Genomic DNA, 18,539 nt, shown 5'->3' with positions numbered 1-18,539 from the left:
CAAAACATTCAAATTGGCCAGATGAAGGAAGAGCTCTGAGAAAGAAGCACAGAGCACCCGTCAAATCTGAAAAACTGTCAAAGGGTAATGAATTCTCCCCAAAGCTTTCAGGATCCACATTAATTTGGCAACTCAAACTGTGAGCATCATCTAACGACCCCAGAGGTGAAGACTGCCAAATGTTTACTGCCCAACTAAAAGAAAATTAGAAGTCTTCTGCTTAACTACCATGGTATGTTCGGCTACATTTTTAGAAGAGTGCGGTGGAATGAGTGCTCTGCTAACATGGACTGAGGCACAGAGGTTTGCTGCTGCTTCCTCCCATGAAGCCCAGGCCTGCGGCCATGAGCCAATTCACACAATTTATGTTTCAGCCTAAATCAGAAACATCACCACAAAGGAAAGAGAAATTCAGACACAAATCATATCAATATGGTTTTATTGGATAGTTCAACCATCAGGAAAACAGCCTTTTTCCCTACAATCTAATGAAAAGTTTGTAACTCCCATTCCTTAAGTGATACCTCATTAAGAAACAAATCTCACAAACCCTGGAGCACCTGTCTTCTAGATAGGTCACCAGACACAGACAGTGGAATGGTCCCAGGAGCAGATGTTTCAGTCCCTGAATTCCTCACCTTTTATGCAGGCAGAGGAGGAAAGCTTTCAGTGGAATCTCAGGTGACAAGGAAGGAAGGGAAGCCAACAGCCAAGGGAAAGTTACTTTTTTTTTTTGCGGTACACGGGCCTCTCACTGTTGTGGCCTCTACCGCTGCGGAGCACAGGCTCCGGACGCGCAGGCTCAGCGGCCATGGCTCACGAGCCCAGCCACTCCGCAGCATGTGGGATCTTCCTGGACCGGGGCACGAACCCGTGTCCCCTGCATCGGCAGGCGGACTCGCAACCACTGCGCCACCAGGGAAGCCCAGAAAGTTACATTTTTGTTAGTGAATTGGAGGTGTAGCCAGGGAGAGAGTGGCTGTACCCACCCAGAGTGGACAAGCACAGAGCAGAATGGTTTCTCAACCTTCCAGCTCAGTGACACAGGGCGAGTTGCTTAATTTCCATTTGACCCTCAGTCTCCTCACCTGAAAATGGGGGTGCCTACCTCGTAGGGATGTTCTGATAGTCAAATGAGTCAAAACATAAAATGAAGAATCTAGGAATACTGCCTAACACATAGTAAGCTCTCCATAAATGTTTGCTAACATTATTACCTGGAAATCTTCAAGATTTGAAACAAAAGAGAAAATAAAACCCACTCTCAGATGGGGATGGTGCAGTTGAATTCTGAAGGCTACTTTGAGCTTGAGGGGACCATGGAAACAGGCAGACTGCAGACAGCCAGGCTAATAATAACGGCCCTAACAGCTTCTTGGGTACCTCCTGCAGAGGGTAATCTAAAAATCTCAGAGTGATGAATGTCTCACATACAAAAGTAGGATGTACAAGAGGACAAGGGATAACAAACTTTCCGGGTCTCCAGAATGGCAGACCAGCGCTGAGTGGCCACCACAATGGGCTTTACATCCCAGACTTCAGTCTTGACAGGTTCAGTTCATTTATTCACACACCCTTATTAAGGGCCACTGTCATGTAGTTGGTGATTTTCACCCTCTGGGAGGTTATAGTCAAAAATAATTTTAAATAATTTTTAAAAAATGTAGTCCATCAGTCAATAGTATTTAATAAGTGACCTCTGTTTGCCACACATTTCACCAGGTGCCTCAGGATGTTATGCAGGTGAAGAGAATCTGCGTCTGCATTTGGAACAAAGAGGATAAGCATCAGAGAGTGAGACTGTAAGGAGATGGGGGAGGAGGGGGGCGATATAGTTTTGTAAACACATAAAATCATGCACTGAATCCTGTCCTGTCAGAATTCACTGCTGACAAATTGCCACCATTACATATTTTATGCTGTAACTGACCTGTGTGCCAATAAAGGACGTGGCAATAGCAATTTCAATAATTACTGCAACTTTAGGAACGTATTACTACCCAAATGTCTTCTGAACACTTCGGAAGCACAGTGTGTCCTATTTATTGTTTTTTATAGGAAAAATATATTTTAATCAAAAAATTAATTGAACAGTAGATAAGCATATCATCATGCTCACATAAACTGATATAATATCCACATTTCTGATGTTTCTTGAAAAAGAAAAAGGAAAGTATTATGGGAGTTAAAACTTTGAAAGAATTGTGAAAAAATAAACGCACATTAGAGACACTGGGAATATTTTGGAACTGGGGAAAGAAAGGTTCTTAATGATTATCTTCAGAGTAGAGCAGGAAGGGAGTCATGGATTTAAATCCAGGTGGACAGAAATTAATTATCCCCCCTAAAAAAGTCAGATAACATAAAAGACAGAATCTACAACCAATTTATAACATGACAGAAACCAAAACCAACACAAGAAAAATTGGCTACATATTTCTTCCTAGCCTAGGACTCTGATTTCACTTATGTTCCACAAGGGAATTAGAGAAAAGAAGGTTTTGTTTTGTTCTGTGTTCTTGGTGAGTAGCCTAAAGTCTTATGAATTTTTGTATAATCTCAGTAGTATCACAGGAAAAATCCCTCAGCAACTAATGAACACTATTTGTTCTCTTTTAATTCTGATTTACACCCCAAGTCCAATATGATTGTGCTAGTTCTGGTTTTCTGCTAAAGGTAAAAAATAAAATTACGTTTAGGTAATTTGATTCATTCCATGTCTTTCTTTTTACTTTTTTTATAAAGTTTTTTTTTGATGTGGACCCTTTTTAAAGTCTTTTATTGAATTTGTTACAATATTGCTTCTGTTTTATGGGGGGTTTTCATTTGTTTTTTTGGCTATGAGGCATGTGGGATTCTTAGCTCCCCAACCAGGGATCGAACCCACACCTCCTGCATTGGAAGGCAAAGTCTTAACCACTGGACTGCCAGGGAGGTCCCCATTCTATGCCTTTCAATAGATTAAACCTGACATTGTAACAGCCTGAGATGTTCTTTTTGTACTCAAATGAGTAATGTTGCCTTCCCCTTCCTCCCTCCACACTTCTTGTTTCCTTGCTTCTCTCTTTCCTTCCCTCTTTTCTTTCTTAAATACAGTAGATAAAGTACTGAACTTATTATTTAGACTTTGGCCATCACCATTGCTCAGATGGAGCAGCAGTTGTACATTGATAAAGCATTCTCCATCTAGGGGGTCATAAGTTCCCAGGCAAGGGAAGCTCATCAACCCCCAACACTGACAAGAAAGCCCCGCTCTAATGAGTTTAAGGTGGCAATCAGTCCCTGCTGGGCATGAGGAGAAACCTTCTGACTAGAGAGCTAAAGTCCGCTGCCCTAATTGGAATGATTTCCTGGTTCATTTACACAAAGAAAATATGCATTACTGGGAGATAGAGCAAAAAGAAGTACTCTTTCAGATCACCCCAGTCTCATGTGACTCCCCACAAATCATCTCAACAGAAAGGAAGAGAGAAGTTGGCAGATCTCAGCATATTAACAGCAAACAACAAATTAAGAACTATGTACTTTAATCTTCAACATTCATAATTGCACAGAGTATCACAGATCGCTTAGATAATACATGTCAGTTAATCTAACGAAGAAACTAGCAAAGTAGAACATTCAAAGCAATACCTTGAGCGTGTAAAAACTGCAAGTGACATTTAACACACAAAGTGCAGAACCAGAACAGGTCTTTGAGGAGTAGTTATTTAAAATCCTTACCAACAGGCAAAGCGCTATGGAGAAACACACATAAATATAGTCAACCTGCCAGATCTCTCAACTAAATGCACTGCAATTCTAATAGGTTCAGCTATACTGACTTTGCACATATACATAGTAGTTTCTAACACTCTAGTGTTGTGTGGTGATGGGAATGCAGAATAGGAACAAAGGGGGACTACCATTTACTTTCAAAATAGAATCGAGTGGGGAAATCTAAACTCCTGACTAGTCGACTTGAAAATGGCATAACCAGAACTTTGTCACAGAGAAAAAAAATTTTTTTTCTTAAAAATGCATATGTGTCCAAAATGGCTGAAAATCTTGTCCATGCTAGGGGAAAGTTGAGTGTGGAAAAATTTGCATTTTTAAAAATCTATGCTGTAAAGAAAATAAAAAGCCAGAACATTTTGGCATTAGCAAAAGGCTGAACTTAGTTCTCAGGCAATAAATTTATGGGGAAACATGACAGGATCCTCTTTAAAGCTATGTGTACGTTGGCTGAATTTTATACAAGATTCTTGAATCTTGTGGAAAATTGGGCACAGCTTGACATCTGAACAATGTCCCTGGTTTGTTTGATTTCTAAAGCATCGGAAAATGTTGCACTTTGGAAATCAAGCAGAGAAGAATAAACACACTAAAACAGAACTGGGCTGAATGTGAAAGTTATTTTTCCATATGTCTCTATAAGATATTTATTACCTTTATTTCTCCTACAAACACAGCCCCCCAAGCTGGAAATACTGTGATACATTTTTTTTTTTGGTGGTGAGAAAAATAGTCCTGTTAAGACAAATCTTACCCAGCAGCAATAACCACCTAAGGATAGGCAATTTTCAGCTGGCTTTTCAGAAGCTGGTTGCCATGACAAAGAGCACAATTTATTCCTTAGTCCCTTATCACAGCTACAGATCACAGACCATAAAAATTAACAAGGCTCTTTTTCCTTTGCCTGATGATTTCATAGATCCTCATCCTTACCTGAGGTCTCTTGTTCCCCCAATTAAATGGAATGAATGTCAGTCATCTAGCAATTCAATTAACGCTGATTCAAAATTCTGGCCCAAACAAGAATCTATATTCAAAACCTCCTAATCACAGCTCAGTCATGAGAATGAGAAGTAAGCAGGGAATTGCACTAATTACTCAATTAGACTAATACTGTATTTTTAAGCAAGGGTTTAAAGGGTTGTCAGCTCTGACAAAGGACTGTGGCGTTGTCCTCACCTTGTGTGCGGGCAGTGGCCCAACCAAAGCCAATGTTTTCAAGTGGCCATAATTTCTACCCATCTAAGATGGATGGGCCCGAGCTGGGTAATGGGAGTTTACAACTAATAAACCAACCGCAAATGAGGGACGGCTCCAGGGGGCTTCAGTGGCTCTCAACCCGACCCTGAACAGTGGGCAGGACTTGCCCGCGAAGGCCGCTGAGCACACATCATCACCTGTGCTGGTTCCAGGAAAACATCTAGTGAGGAGGAGAAGCGCTGAGCACATGTGAGAGCTACTACTAAATCTTAACTGAGTGACGCTCACAGGTACCGGCTTCCAAACTGAAGACGGAGCCTGCATTGGGTGCTGGGTGAAGAGCTCCTCAGCCAGCGGGTCCACAGCTAGTGGGGGCTGAAAGCTACGAATCGTCTGCACCCCCGGGGACAGCTTCTCAGGCTGCAAAGCCTACCGAGAGAGCCTTCGTGAAACCAAGAAGAGTGAGTGAAAAAGAACTGGCTGGGAAGAACACACCAGATGCACCTGAAGTATTTACAAAACAACGCAGGATATAGACCAAAACAAACTGGACCTTATTAAAAAAAAAAAAAAAAAAAAAGAAAGCCTAAAAAAATTAGACTTTTTTCCTACTCAGTTTCAGAGACTTAAATATTCTGTAAACAACAGGGAGGACACTAGAGCCTGTCATGCCTCTGGTTTTTGTAAAAATCCTTCCCGGGTTGGATGTGGGAGAGGAGCTGGAGACAGGAAGAGGGAAGAGGGCCTGACACACGTTGAGGTCTTTCCTCTGCAGCAGCTTCTTAAAATGACCAACTTGGGAACTGCTCAGGGGAGAAAACATTTATTTGACTAAGACGAAGTCTTTACTTCCAGGGTTTGCCTTGCAGGTGGCCACTGCCCAGCGAGCGGGGGTTCTGGTGGCCGGCAGGGCCCCCGGCAGGCAGGTTCTGACCGCTGCGGGAGCCTGGAACCTTGGAGTCTCTTCCAGAAGCATTACCTTGGCTCAGCCGGCCTGAAGGGAGCAAGAAAGCAGGGAGCAGAGCTGCAAAAATGATTCCAGGGACAACCTGCCAAGTACACTTTTAAACTAATGAAGTCTTATGCTACAAACCACTTTTAAACTAATGAAGTCCTATTCAGCATCTACTTTAGGCTAAAACCTACTCTTCATCCTTGAGATCAATTAGAAGGTGGGGAAGGGGGCAGGGATGAAGGGAAACCCAGATAGCTTTTCTTTCCTTCCTCTCCATTATCCAATCAACCTCATCTGTCCTTCATTCCTTCTCAGTAGAGAAGGGTACAGGAATGGTTAGAGGAAAAAGAGAAAGCAGTGTGCCAAAGGAAAGGCCAGAAGTAGTTTAAAGGTACCCAGAAGCAGCAGAAGGAAGCAAAGCTTTCCGAGAAGGGATCTGAAAGCCTTAGCTTAGCCTCTCAACTCTGCCTGAGATGCACACTTTATTTGACTGATACCCTCTCTTCTCTTTCTATGTCTGTGTGCAATGCCTAATTCTTACCATAATCTCCCCTCCACTCACCTCCCCTCTCCTCACATAGCACCTGCACCTTCCCCTTCTCCTGCAAATATTTGAAGAATCTGAATATAAGAGATCAAGCTTCTCATATGATGAGGTTGATGTTCAAAGCTGCAAATCTCAAGTTCTACAGAAAACATTATTTCTAAAGGTCAAAATATCTTACTAGTACTGTCTGCAGGACCCTGGTCCTCTTCCAGGTAATATTCTATCTTCTTTAGGTCTTCTGGGGTAAATCTCCATTTATTCTCGGCTGCTGGGGGCGGCACTTTCGGGCCGGATCGTTTCCGGGCAGAAGCAGGAGGAAGGGTCTGCTGGCAAGATGCTGGCAGGGAACCCGTAATCAGTCCTTCTGGGAATTTCTGAGCTAAGACTTTTAGACCTAGGTGTGGAAGATCATCAGAAAAAGCCGTGTTAGCACGGTGAGGCCAAGGCAACCTGGAAAGGAGCCCGCATGCCTCCCCAACACAAGGACAGGAAATCTTTCTTAACTGCTTCACCATTAAGTAAATTACACCAGAAAATGTCAGTTGTTATGTGGGATTCTGAGAATTCCACCAGAAATCGTTTAGCTCAAGTCTGCAGCATTAAGGCTTTCTTACAGAGCCATAAAGTAACATCATTATTTCAGGAATTAAAAACATGTGCTGATGGAGCTAACGGAAGTTTCACGTATCCTGACTCCTTTCTGCCAGCATGGTTGTCTCTGTTTCCAGAATACTAAGTTCTGAGCTCCAGGAGGGAAAAGGCGATAGGGGTGGAGTTGAAGGAGTGTGAGCCCAAGTATTCGCCTTTGAAGTCCTAAGCAGAACACAGCCCCTCACCTCCGGAAAGCATGAAGAGGTTCTCAAATCCCCGCTCGCACATGGTGGTAGCTGCCTGGCTGGCCAGCCTCTCATCGTCGTCATACAGAATGATGATCTTGCCATGGGCATTTTTCTAAGAAGCAGATGAGTTAAGGTTCGACTACACTGAGCTAATGCTCCTAGACTATACAGAAACCCCTGAGGAAGAAGAGCTGTCAAGGTTTACCTCTCTGAGTTCAAGGAGCATCGGATGACCCCTCTTCAGGGGGTACAGGACTTTTTCCTGTCGTGGAAACCACACAAGCTGGTATCCTTTTCTTCTATGAACTAGTATCACCATGTCCAAGACGGCACTAGTTACACACTGTACACTCTTTGGTTCTTTCATCTGTACAATCCTGGAGAGTAAGTATTACAACCTCCATTTTACAGATGAGGAAACAGAAAAACTTTTATGCCCAACGTGTCCACTGCAGTCTTATTTATAATAGTAAAAAAATGGGAACCACCTAAAAGTCCATTCCTTCAAAGAGGAATGATTTAGTAAATTACAGTAAATCTAAAGATGAGATCTTATACTGCATCAAAAATAGAGTTTATAAAGAGCTTGTGTTAGTGTGGGGAAATACACTGTAATATGAAGTGGGGAAAAGCAACATACTAAATTATATATACAGTATAATTTTTACTTTGTTAAAAAGACAAAGAAGACAGTCTGGAATAAAATACACAAAAAATGTAGTAAGAGTTTGTTGTTCAATTGTGTGGTTATTGGAGATTTCAATTTTCTTTTTTATATTTTTCAGTATTTAAATTATTTTCTATTTGTATGATTTTTATGAGCAAAAAATTAAAATTTCAAGAAGCAAAAATAATTAAAATAGAAGGAAAAAAATTCACTCCTTACATTTTACTTGGGAAAACTTTCTGGGGAAAACAGTCTTAGGACCGACTCTCAACAGATCATAACCTTTAACCCAATGTTTTTTGTCCTACTGCAGGATGGCTTGGAAGCATTCTCAGCAACAGCTAAGGATCAAAATTCTAAAATATGCTAAGTAAACTAATTAATATCAAAGGTCCTTCATAGGGTTTTCTTACTAGGAGCATGATTCATGATAAGATTGAGTCTTCAGTCTTTATACCATCCAACTCCTTAAAATGCAACAAAGGATACATATTCAAGAATATCATTTGAATAAGGGTTCATTGTTCTAGACAGAGTTGCAATTGGGTAACTGTAAGCTGCAAAGAGAAGAAAAAGCTTAGGAAGTTTGTAGCTCTCGGTACAACCTGGCCCCAATTCTCAGCTGGTTTGAAGTCTAAGAGTTAAAAGAAACATATTTTCAAAATCAACTAGTTATAAACCTAAATACTTTTGTGAAAGAAAAGAAACAGGACACTATGAACAAATAAGAAGTGTCACTTTACTGTTTCTGACATTTAGCACTGGGCCCCTGAGCCCCCTGAGAGAGTCACCAGCTTCTCTCAAAGCATGTGGTAGAGCCAACTTACAGGTTCCCAGAACACATCTGGCTAACATAGGGTTTCCCCAACTGCTGACCACAGGCTGTGGTTTGAGCCTGCCTGGGCTCAGTACCGGGCTGTGTTCTCAGGAGTGAGACACTGTAAGGCCTTCTCTCTCTTACCTCCAACAATGTGGCACTGCTGGTAAGAATCTCTATCTCTCACATCTAGCAGCAGGAAGGGGCAGTCGGGATAAGGTTTGTCTTTGGTACTGGGCTCTACTTTCTTCACAAGCCCTTTGTCTAGATCCAGTTCCCCAACGCCACTGATGACGCTGCAAGTGAAAAAGTAGGTCAGTAGACACTAGTCAGGGATTGGTGGCTTAAAGGTCAAATGTGTTTCTTCGGAATGGCGCTCAATGTCTCTTTAAAAGACACTTCAAAGAAAAAGGAAAATGGATGTGGTGTCTCAGTTCTGCCTCTGAATGCAAGATCCTACGGATGGATTCCTGTTCTCTCACCCTGGACCCAAAGGAGGGGATCCACTGTCCATACTAACCTTCAGAGAATGCACGTTAGGTCATTAGCACGCAGAGGGGCAGAAACTGTAAGCGCAAGCTGCCTCCAGAAGCAAGGGCAGCATTCAGAGAAAGAAAGAGGCAAACAGTTACTCCAATGGAATTCTGATGAGTGTGAGAAAGCAGAGCAAAAGAGGAAAGAATACGGTTGACAGGGCAGGAAAACTGAAGGCATTTCTATGTATATCATATGTAACATAAAGTAACAACAGTGTTTTCATATATTTCATATACTTATACAGTGACTCATCCAGTATGGATTTTGAGCCTTAATGTTTTCAATAGTTGTCTGTAGTCACTTCCATTTTATAGGTTACAGTGTTGAGGCTGAAGAGGCTTTTAGATTTGGCAGCATTCGTGTAATGAGACAGTGGAAAAGCTAGGATTAAAACGAGGGAGGTCTGTTTCTGACCTGTTTCTGAGGTCATAAAATCACTGAAATTGGTCACCAGGTTAATATAGGCAAAATGTGGCAAAAACATGAATCAGAGAAAAAAGGATAGGTGTTATGATCAAAGAGGCGAGTAGTGAAATATCTGTATTGGGGTAAGAAGATAATCACTCTTCCAGGCAAATATGAAGACACACGTGCCAAACCACAGATAAGTCTAGCGATAGTTCCTCTCCCATCACAGCAAGTCAAATTCTGCCTTTGAATCCAATGATCACTACAACTATATGCCCTATAGTGCATATTTTGTTGAACCAAAGGAGAAGAAACTCTATTTCATGTGAAATTACGTGCTCAGTGGAAGTCTTGTTGGTCTATCTTGTTTTGAATGCAATTTTTGAGTCCTTGCACAGAAGTAGTTATAAAAATAATAATAGTGCAGTCAACAATAGCAATTCTTTCTCTAGTAGAACTGGCTTCTCTAGTAGAACTATTTTACCAGTAGAAGGGATGGATATGTGCAGAAAATCAGCACCGTCTTATAATCAACAGTGAATATCTGTGAGGAAGTGCTGCATCATGAAACTGCCATGTGCATTTGAGAGTTGACACCAAGGCTGCTTTCACTCTCCTTTGCGCCTATTTAATATCAGAGCACTATGTGTGGCACTCTATTTTTCTTCTGATTCTAGACAGGGTAATTATAAGCTGCAGCAGACAGAAAAGGAGGGGGGGGGAATCATACTCCCTGAGTCAAAAGATACTGGTTGTAAAGCTAAGTCCCAATAGCAAACTTGCATATAGGAAGACTGAGAAGAATGGGGTTGAGGAGTGAAAATTAATGCTCTCCTATCAATATATTCTTACATTAACTAAGAATGCTGTGACAAGATCCAGGAGGTGGCATTGATATAAAGAGAAAATAGAATGGCTGAGATGAAAATGTGGGACTTCACTACGCCAACCTGTTTCTAAGGTCATTAAATCGTTGACATTGGTATCTAGATTAATGAAGGTAAAATGCAGTGAAAACATGAATCTGATGAGAGCACCTCTGAAGGGTCGAGCGGCTGGAGTCCCCGGCTCCCTCACTGTTTATGAACTGGACGGGGCTTGGCGACTGCTCCCCAGGGCTCCCTTTCCCGTTGGTCTTGGCAGTGATTTCAGCATCAGGGTCTGAGGTTGCAGAATCATTGTCTAAAATTTGCAAGTGAATAAATAAATAAATTTAACCTCAGAATTTGTATTTACTTGTTAGGCAGTTCCACTGAAATTAGGTCAAGAAAAGGAACTCGTATTACCATTATTAAATTGTTCTAAGAGTTCTAACATATAGGCTCTCAAACTGTAGTCTGTGGACCCCAGGAGCCCCCAAGACCCTTTCAGGGGCTCTGAAAGGCAAAAACTATTTTCATAATACTAAGATGTTATTTGTCTTTTTTACCATGTTGATATTTGCACTGATGGTGCAAAAGAAGTGGTGGATAAAACTCCTGGCCCCTTAGCAAGAATCAGGGCAGAGGTACAGAGCTTTATTAGTAGTCATTGTATTTTTCATCAACATGCACACACTCACAGTTAATAAATATGGCAGTCACATTTTAAAAAATCCCTGATGAAGCAGTAATAATAATTTAATTAAATCTCACCCTTAAGTACACACTTTTTAAATATTCTGTGTCATGAAATGGGGGAATCCACATACAGCAAGTTTGCTACATACCAACGTCCCATTGTTGTCTCCAGGAAAAGTATGTGTGTGATTTGTGCTGCTTTTGCCTTGAACACCACTTTTACTTGGAAGAAAAACTGACAGGAAAACTATGGTTATTTAGACTTGTGCGTTTGGCAGCTATTTTCTCAAAAATGATCTAAAGTGAATTTCTCATTTCAAGGAAAACAACTGATGGTATTTGTTGCAGTGATTAAATTTTGAACAAAAATCAGAATTTTGGAAACTATTTGCCATCAAGAGCTTGACTTCTTTACCATCTTAATGACTTTTCTGATAAGACACGTGTTGTGGTTAATAAATGTGACTTTTTTGATATTGTGTAATGAAATTTGTCAACATTTGGAAGATCTTCATAACTCAGTGAACCAGTATTTTCCAAATGACCAATGAATGATGTTATAAAATTATGTATGAGTAAAAGATACATTCAGAGTGCAAAAGAGACCAATGGGTTTAATGTAACAGGGTATGAAAAGTTCATTGATATGGTTTCGGATTCCACACTACAAGTAACCTTTAAGAAGGTACCAGCTATCAAATTCTGATGTAGTGTCAAAGAAAAATATCCACAACTATCTGAAAGGGCTATTAAAATATTCTTCCTTTTTTCAATTACAGATCTGTGTGAGGCCAGATTTTCTTCATGTCCTTTAGCCCAAAGAGCAAACTGCAACAGACTGAATGCAGAAGGTATGAGAACCATCTGTCTTCTATTAAATCAGACATTAACAAGACTTACAAAAAAGTGTAAAACAATGTCATTCTCCATATATATTTTTGTTTTGGTAACATAGATATTTTGCATAAAAATATGTTATTTATGCTTGTAATGGGTTTAGTATTGTTTCTTAAGGTAAACAGCAAGTATTTTTAAAATTCTTGGTTTAAAATTTTAATACCCTAAATATTAATAGATATAATTCACAAAAACCAAAACTCTTTGAGGTCCTCAAAAATTAAGTGTGGAGGGAGACTGATACCAAAAGGTTTGAGAATTTGCTGTTCTAACAAATATAATGAGAGAAGACATAGAAGTAAGAGGCCTAGTTGTTAAAGAGCATATTAAGTTTTAATTTGCGTATGATATAATACACCTAGAAACTTTAAGAGAATCCTATGAGAATAAGGGAAATAAATATGTTAGATTATAAAAATAATCTAGGTTTTAAGGTTAATTATAAAAATAACCTATTTATAAAATAAATAAGTTAGATTAAAGAAAATATGGACAATCAAAATATTTTTCCTATACACCAATTAGAAAATAACATGAAGAACCTCTCATTTACAGTAACAACTGCAGATACAAAATATACTCTCCTAGAAAATAAACCTATTAAGAAATTTAAAGGCCGTATAAAAACTTATAAGTCCTTTATAGGTCTTATAAAAATTTTACTTAGGGACATTAAAGAAGACCTGAATGAAGAGAGAGTGACATACCTTGCATATTCCTGACTTGGTGACTAAAAGTGAAATGATGTTAATCCCTTCCAAATTTTTAGCCTTAATACAAATCCCAATGGGCTTAAAAAAAGCTTAAAAGAATTTTAAAGATAAGAAGAGAAGAAAAAAGATATATGTATATATATTTATATATATATATATAGAGAGAGAGAGAAAAAAGTAATTTGGAGAACCTGCCTTTTCAAATAGTAACATATACTGAAAAGGTAAATGATCAAAACAATGCACCAGAACAATGGAAAATAACAAAGAACTCAGAAACAAATCCTAGAATATATACAAAAATCTAATGTATGTTAAAGGTAACATCAAAAATCAGTGGGTAAAGGGAGAACTATTAAATAAATGGTGCTGGGATAATCTGTCAACTATCCAAAAAAATCAAATTTAGATAACCCCTTCATATCATATACCAAAATATATAACAGATGGATTGATGTAGGAAAAAACCCAAAGCAACCAAGCAAGCTAACAGATGAAAATATAGGTGAATATCTTATTTTGGATTTTATGAATCTAAAGCATTAAACGAAAACACAATATGAAAGGCTAATAGATTTAATCATGTAAAAACGCAAATCTCATATATGTCAAAAAACAACACAAAGAAAATTAAAAGGTCAATAACAAACTAGGAAAAGTATTCGTGACATATATAAGTGAGAAAAGGTTAATACACTTTATTAGGAGTTTTAAAACTAGTTTGTTAATAGAAAAAAGATCATGTGCACAAGGTAAAAATGCAAACAAGATAAAATTGCTAATATGGAAAGGAAGTCTTCTTTTCACTCCAGACCTGCAGGCCCTCAGGCCTCCACCCCCAAGGGAACTACCTTCAAATATTTGTCTACTTCCAGAAATGAAACAACTACATATTTTGTATATATTTTATTTCCTCTCCTTTTTACATATCTAGGAGAATGCTATTCATACTGCTCTACACTTTGATTTGTTATTTTGTTATTTATTTATTTATTTTTTACTTAATAATACAGCTTGGGTATTATTCCAAATCATCAAATAAAGATTTTTCTCATTTATTTTCAAGGCTGTATTGGTTTCCAATGAATAAAGATATCATAATTATATAAAGATTTTACAAATCAATAAGTAAAAGATGAACATTCCATTAGAAAAAAAATGGGAAAGGGCATATAATGTCCTCAAAAGAAGAAATACGCATGACCAAAAAACACAGACATATGCAAAGCTCAATCACACTATCAAAGAAATCCAAAATAAAAATATTAGATACCATTTTTCCTCCATCAAATTGGCAAACATTTACAAAAATGAGAATTATTCATCATTGGCTAGGATGGGGAGAAATGGGTCTTCTCATTTGCTTGGTGGGAATGCAAACAAGTAGAACCTTTCTGGAGATAATGTGGAATCAGCACCAAGCATCTTAAAATGGTTCCACCCTTTGACAATCTGCAGCAATTTATCTTCAGGAAAAAAATCAGAACCATACAAACATTTATGGGTTTACACTGCAGCATTATCTTATAAAAATGAAAAATTAGAAAAACGTTAATGGCCAACAATAGGAGAATAATTAAATATGTGGCATATACAAAGGATAGACATTATATGACAACACAACCTTTACAATTAAGCTTTTGAAGTCTATTTAATGACATAGGAAAGTGTGCATGATAAAATGTTAACTGAAAACAGCATAATACAAAACTATATACAAAGAGTATGGATGTGGGTGGGGAAAACAGACCAAAATGTTAATAGGGTTTATTAGTTATTTTAATTTTCTTCTTTATATGTTTTTTACAGTTTTCTAATTTTCTAGAAATATACTTTTAATTCAGGAAAAAAATAAACATTATAAAAGGAGTTTTTTTATTCCTTCAAAGTTGGCCAATACGCATACAGATACAATCTGTGCTACAGGCATTCCTGAGTTATTATTCTGTATAGAGCACTAGAAAAACACTAATATTACTCACACATTATGGTGTCCTACTTTACAAAAGAGTGCAAATTTATCTCAGAAGAGAAAATTGCATGTGCCCGTATGTTCTGGTGTTGTAATCTCAACAATGAATTAAAGGACAAAATCCAGGTACTTATATAACCAGGTTAAAATTGGGAGTACTGGTATGAGGAGACTCAATTATCTCTATTACAAAGAGCCCTTATTTCTCTGCTGTGTTAGAGGCATCTGTCATAGATAAATTCCTGTCTTTTACAGATTCTTTTTATCCTCCCTAACAAAAACAAGCCCAGGGAAATGACAGTCGAGTTGTACAAACCCAGTGTTCAGACTTCCTGAGAAACTTGTCTTGAAATCAGAAGTCAAATTCCTGGCCTACATCAACCTTAACAAAACACATTCCCCTTCAATAAACAGCCACACATTGACAGCTGAGGACTTCAGGATAAAATAAAGACCTTCACTCTGTGAATTCTTTTCATGACAGAACACCTAAGAGGTTTTCTTTTCAACTTGGTATTTAAGAAAGTAAATCTGGCGCCTATCTATCTTTCTAGCCTTATCTCCTAACCCCGCACCTACCCCTCCCTCAGACCACAGCCAGACTGGATTATGAGATTCCCCAAACACGCTTGGACTTCTTCTCTGTGCCTTTATTCAGGCTGCTCCTCAGCCTGAGACAGCCTCACCCTTAACTTGCACCTGTTGAGATTCTACCCCTAAAGGGGGCAGAGACCCAGTTCAAAAGCCTCGAAGAAGCCTACCTCAGTTTCCTAGCTGGAAAATACAGAGTTCTCACAGCACCCTGCATCTCTCAAAAGGCACATTCCAAGACCCCATAAGGATGCAATAAAGGCAGTGAGAAGACACTGGCTGCTACCAGAGACATGCAGATTTGTATCCTATGTCCATTCCTTATTGGCTGTTTACTTTGAGCAAGAAGTTTAACCTCTGAGGCTTGGGCTTCTCATCTGTACAGTGTACCTTCCTTCTAGAGTTTTTGAGAAGATTAAATAAGAAAACTCATGTGAAGTACCTAGCAATATATAGTCATCAAACGATGGTTTCCTTCTAGTCCTCCGTGAATTTCTGTCATATTAGGAATTCTGTGTTTCTGTTATCATTTTCCTCACCCAATACACATACATATGTGCAGTGCACACTCGTAGCTACAAACTCCATGTAAGCAGAGCTGTGTTTTATTCATCTTTGTAGTCTCATAGCACCTAATTCTGTGACCTGTACTTATATAGAAGGCACTAAAAATATTTGTTGAAAAAAAGTAATGAGTATATTAAACACGTTTAAAACATTTAAGACTACAAATGTTACAGCCAGAAAACCAGATGGCATTTTTAAAGAAATAAGAATTAGCAAAGCACCGGATAGCATTTCTCAGAGAGTAACAATCTGATTACAAACAGATACATCAAAGTCCCTGTGAACACAACAGCACAGTCAAATGGCCAATTTGTTATTTTCCCCATATCCTCACTTCTCATTACCTTCTAGCCTTTTAATCTCCTCAGCTGTCACTTCCAATGTTTGATCAGATAGGGAAGCAACTTGGATGACCTGATAGAAAAAAGAATGAAATGTGTAGAAGTGTGTATGTTTGTTTGTCTTTAAACAGAGGCAATTCTGTTTTTAACAAAGGATGAGGAAATATCAAACATCAAAGATCTCCTGTTTTAAGAAACTGTCAGCGTCCCCAGCTGGAGACTAAATCTCAGGTCTTCTTACTGTGGGGGTGGTAATTCCACTGCAGGTGATCATTCCGCAGGAAAAGATTTCTTTAAAACGTTACACAATAAACTTAAAAGACCAAAAGGATAATTTTGGACACGAAACATAAGTAAGAGTTTAAAACTGCATCCATACATATTCTAGTCCCAACATAACATGCTATTTCTTGAAAATGCAATACTTAAAATAACAGCATTGTATCAGAAATTCTTCATGCAATGAAGAAATAAATGTAATTATGAATATATTGATTACAATGTTGTATACCCAACATACAGTTTTTAAAGCACTTTTGCCTGGGGGGAAGTGATAAATTAGGAGATTGGGAGTAACATATACATACCACTATATATAAAATAGATAACTAACAAGGACCTACTGTATAGCACAGAGAACTCTAGCCAATACTCTGTAATAAGCTATAATGGGAAAAGAATCTGAAAAAGAATGGATATATATATATATATATATAAAAAACTGATTCACTGTGCTGTACACCTGAAAGTAACACAACATTGTAAATCAACTATACTCCAATAAAAAATTGTTTTAAATGCTTGGTAGAGTTCAAATTAAAAAAATAATAAATCACTTTTCACGACTTAGCTCATAAGACCCAACATCCACCTTAAGTTACATCACTGTAACCCTTGTTTGGGGGTCAGAGAGACACTTTGTCCATAATTTTCAAATGAAAGAAGAAAGCGACTTTCCTAAAGTAACAAAATAGACCATGGCAGAAAGACTTGGATAAAGAACCCAGTCATAGATGGGAGATCACCTGCTTTCCACAGAGAAAAATGTCCAAGCAATAAAGAATCCAGAATTCTAGATTCTCAATATTAAGATAAATGGGCAAGGAAAAATAAAACCTAAACTACAAATTTGATGATTAAAAGGGAGAATGTACATTTTACTTTATAAAATTCTTATCAAAGAAAAAAGAAAATTTCATACCAATTAGTCCTCTCATAGGTGAAATATAAAGAATCAGAAGAAAACCCTCTGCAAACATTACCTAGAGTTGAATTTAGAAATACTCACATAAAGCAGCACAAAAATTAGAAAGTCTTTACTCCAATGGAAGATCATTAAACTTACCAGCTGGGCAAAAGTTGTAACTTTTAGTCTCTTAAAAAGCTCATCTTTTTTGTATCTATAATCTGAAAAGCAGAACAGGACAAATATTTTTTCCAGGCTTATTTTGCTTTCTTAGAGATATTAATTCTTTCTAGTCATCAAGTTATATGGTATATTTTTCACGTTATTTACATGTTTTATCTCATTTGATCCTCATGATATCCTCAGAATTAAGCATGGCAGGTATTATATCACCTTTTCATTTATTCCTTTGCTTTGGCCAGTAAGAAGCCTCCAGCTGAATTTATAAGCCACCTTTTTGGGTCTAATGCTTTTACCCCTCCCCTTTATTTGTGTACCATTTTCCTTACTATGCTGTCTCTACTCTGACCATATTGCATTGCATGCATTTTTGTAAGCCCTTTAAATCCTTTTCAGAATGAGCAGGGAATAAACATCTGCATTTTACAAACGAGAACAGAGGCCCAGAGAAGCTGAGTTGCCCTAAGGTCAAGAGCTGGTAAGACATTTACTATTCTATCTCTGCCCTGAGAAGAGTACAATTCTATTCCTGAGGTTACAGACTATGCTAGAGACACAGGCCAACCCTTTTTTTTTTTCCTGGAGTACAATGCTGGGCACAAATTTGTAATTGGTCCTGATAATCTCTTACATCAATTTCCCCTCAACTCCACTTCAATAAAAATCAACCTATTCAGTTTTGAATATGAAAAAGTTCTGGATATCTATTGTACAACAAAGTAAATATACTTAACACTACTGAACTGTACACTGAAAAAGGTTATGATGGTAAATTTTGTTATGTGGGGT

General features: G+C 38.3%; 1 protein-coding gene across 5 annotated transcripts in view; it reads right to left on the bottom strand.

Moving 5' to 3' along the window:
* Positions 1-238: 238 nt before the first annotated feature.
* Positions 239-18,539, bottom strand: part of CEP41 (centrosomal protein 41) — a 47,114-nt gene continuing 28,813 nt past the window's right edge. For 4 of the 5 annotated variants that reach the window (XM_089917394.1, XM_022581030.2, XM_089917391.1 and 1 more), the window contains 8 exons: positions 17,730-17,791; positions 16,388-16,457; positions 10,782-10,926; positions 8,944-9,095; positions 8,472-8,539; positions 7,313-7,427; positions 6,655-6,870; positions 1,670-5,968 (listed from right to left, as the gene is read on the bottom strand). In XM_089917394.1, the coding sequence (XP_089773520.1) occupies positions 5,820-5,968; positions 6,655-6,870; positions 7,313-7,427; positions 8,472-8,539; positions 8,944-9,095; positions 10,782-10,926; positions 16,388-16,457; positions 17,730-17,791 (977 nt within the window). In that variant the 3' untranslated portion in view covers positions 1,670-5,819. Of the gene's footprint in view, positions 5,969-6,654; positions 6,871-7,312; positions 7,428-8,471; positions 8,540-8,943; positions 9,096-10,781; positions 10,927-16,387; positions 16,458-17,729; positions 17,792-18,539 lie in introns of all 5 variants that reach the window. The other variant, XM_089917392.1, reaches the window with a different exon arrangement.

Source organism: Delphinapterus leucas, chromosome 9, assembly GCF_059928025.1.
Source record: "Delphinapterus leucas isolate spDelLeu-1000000601 "Yukka" chromosome 9, BTC_Dleu_Yukka2, whole genome shotgun sequence".
NCBI classification, from domain to species: domain Eukaryota; kingdom Metazoa; phylum Chordata; class Mammalia; order Artiodactyla; family Monodontidae; genus Delphinapterus; species Delphinapterus leucas.
Note: the sequence above shows the minus strand (reverse complement) of the source record. Positions and strands in the feature narration are given on the sequence as shown.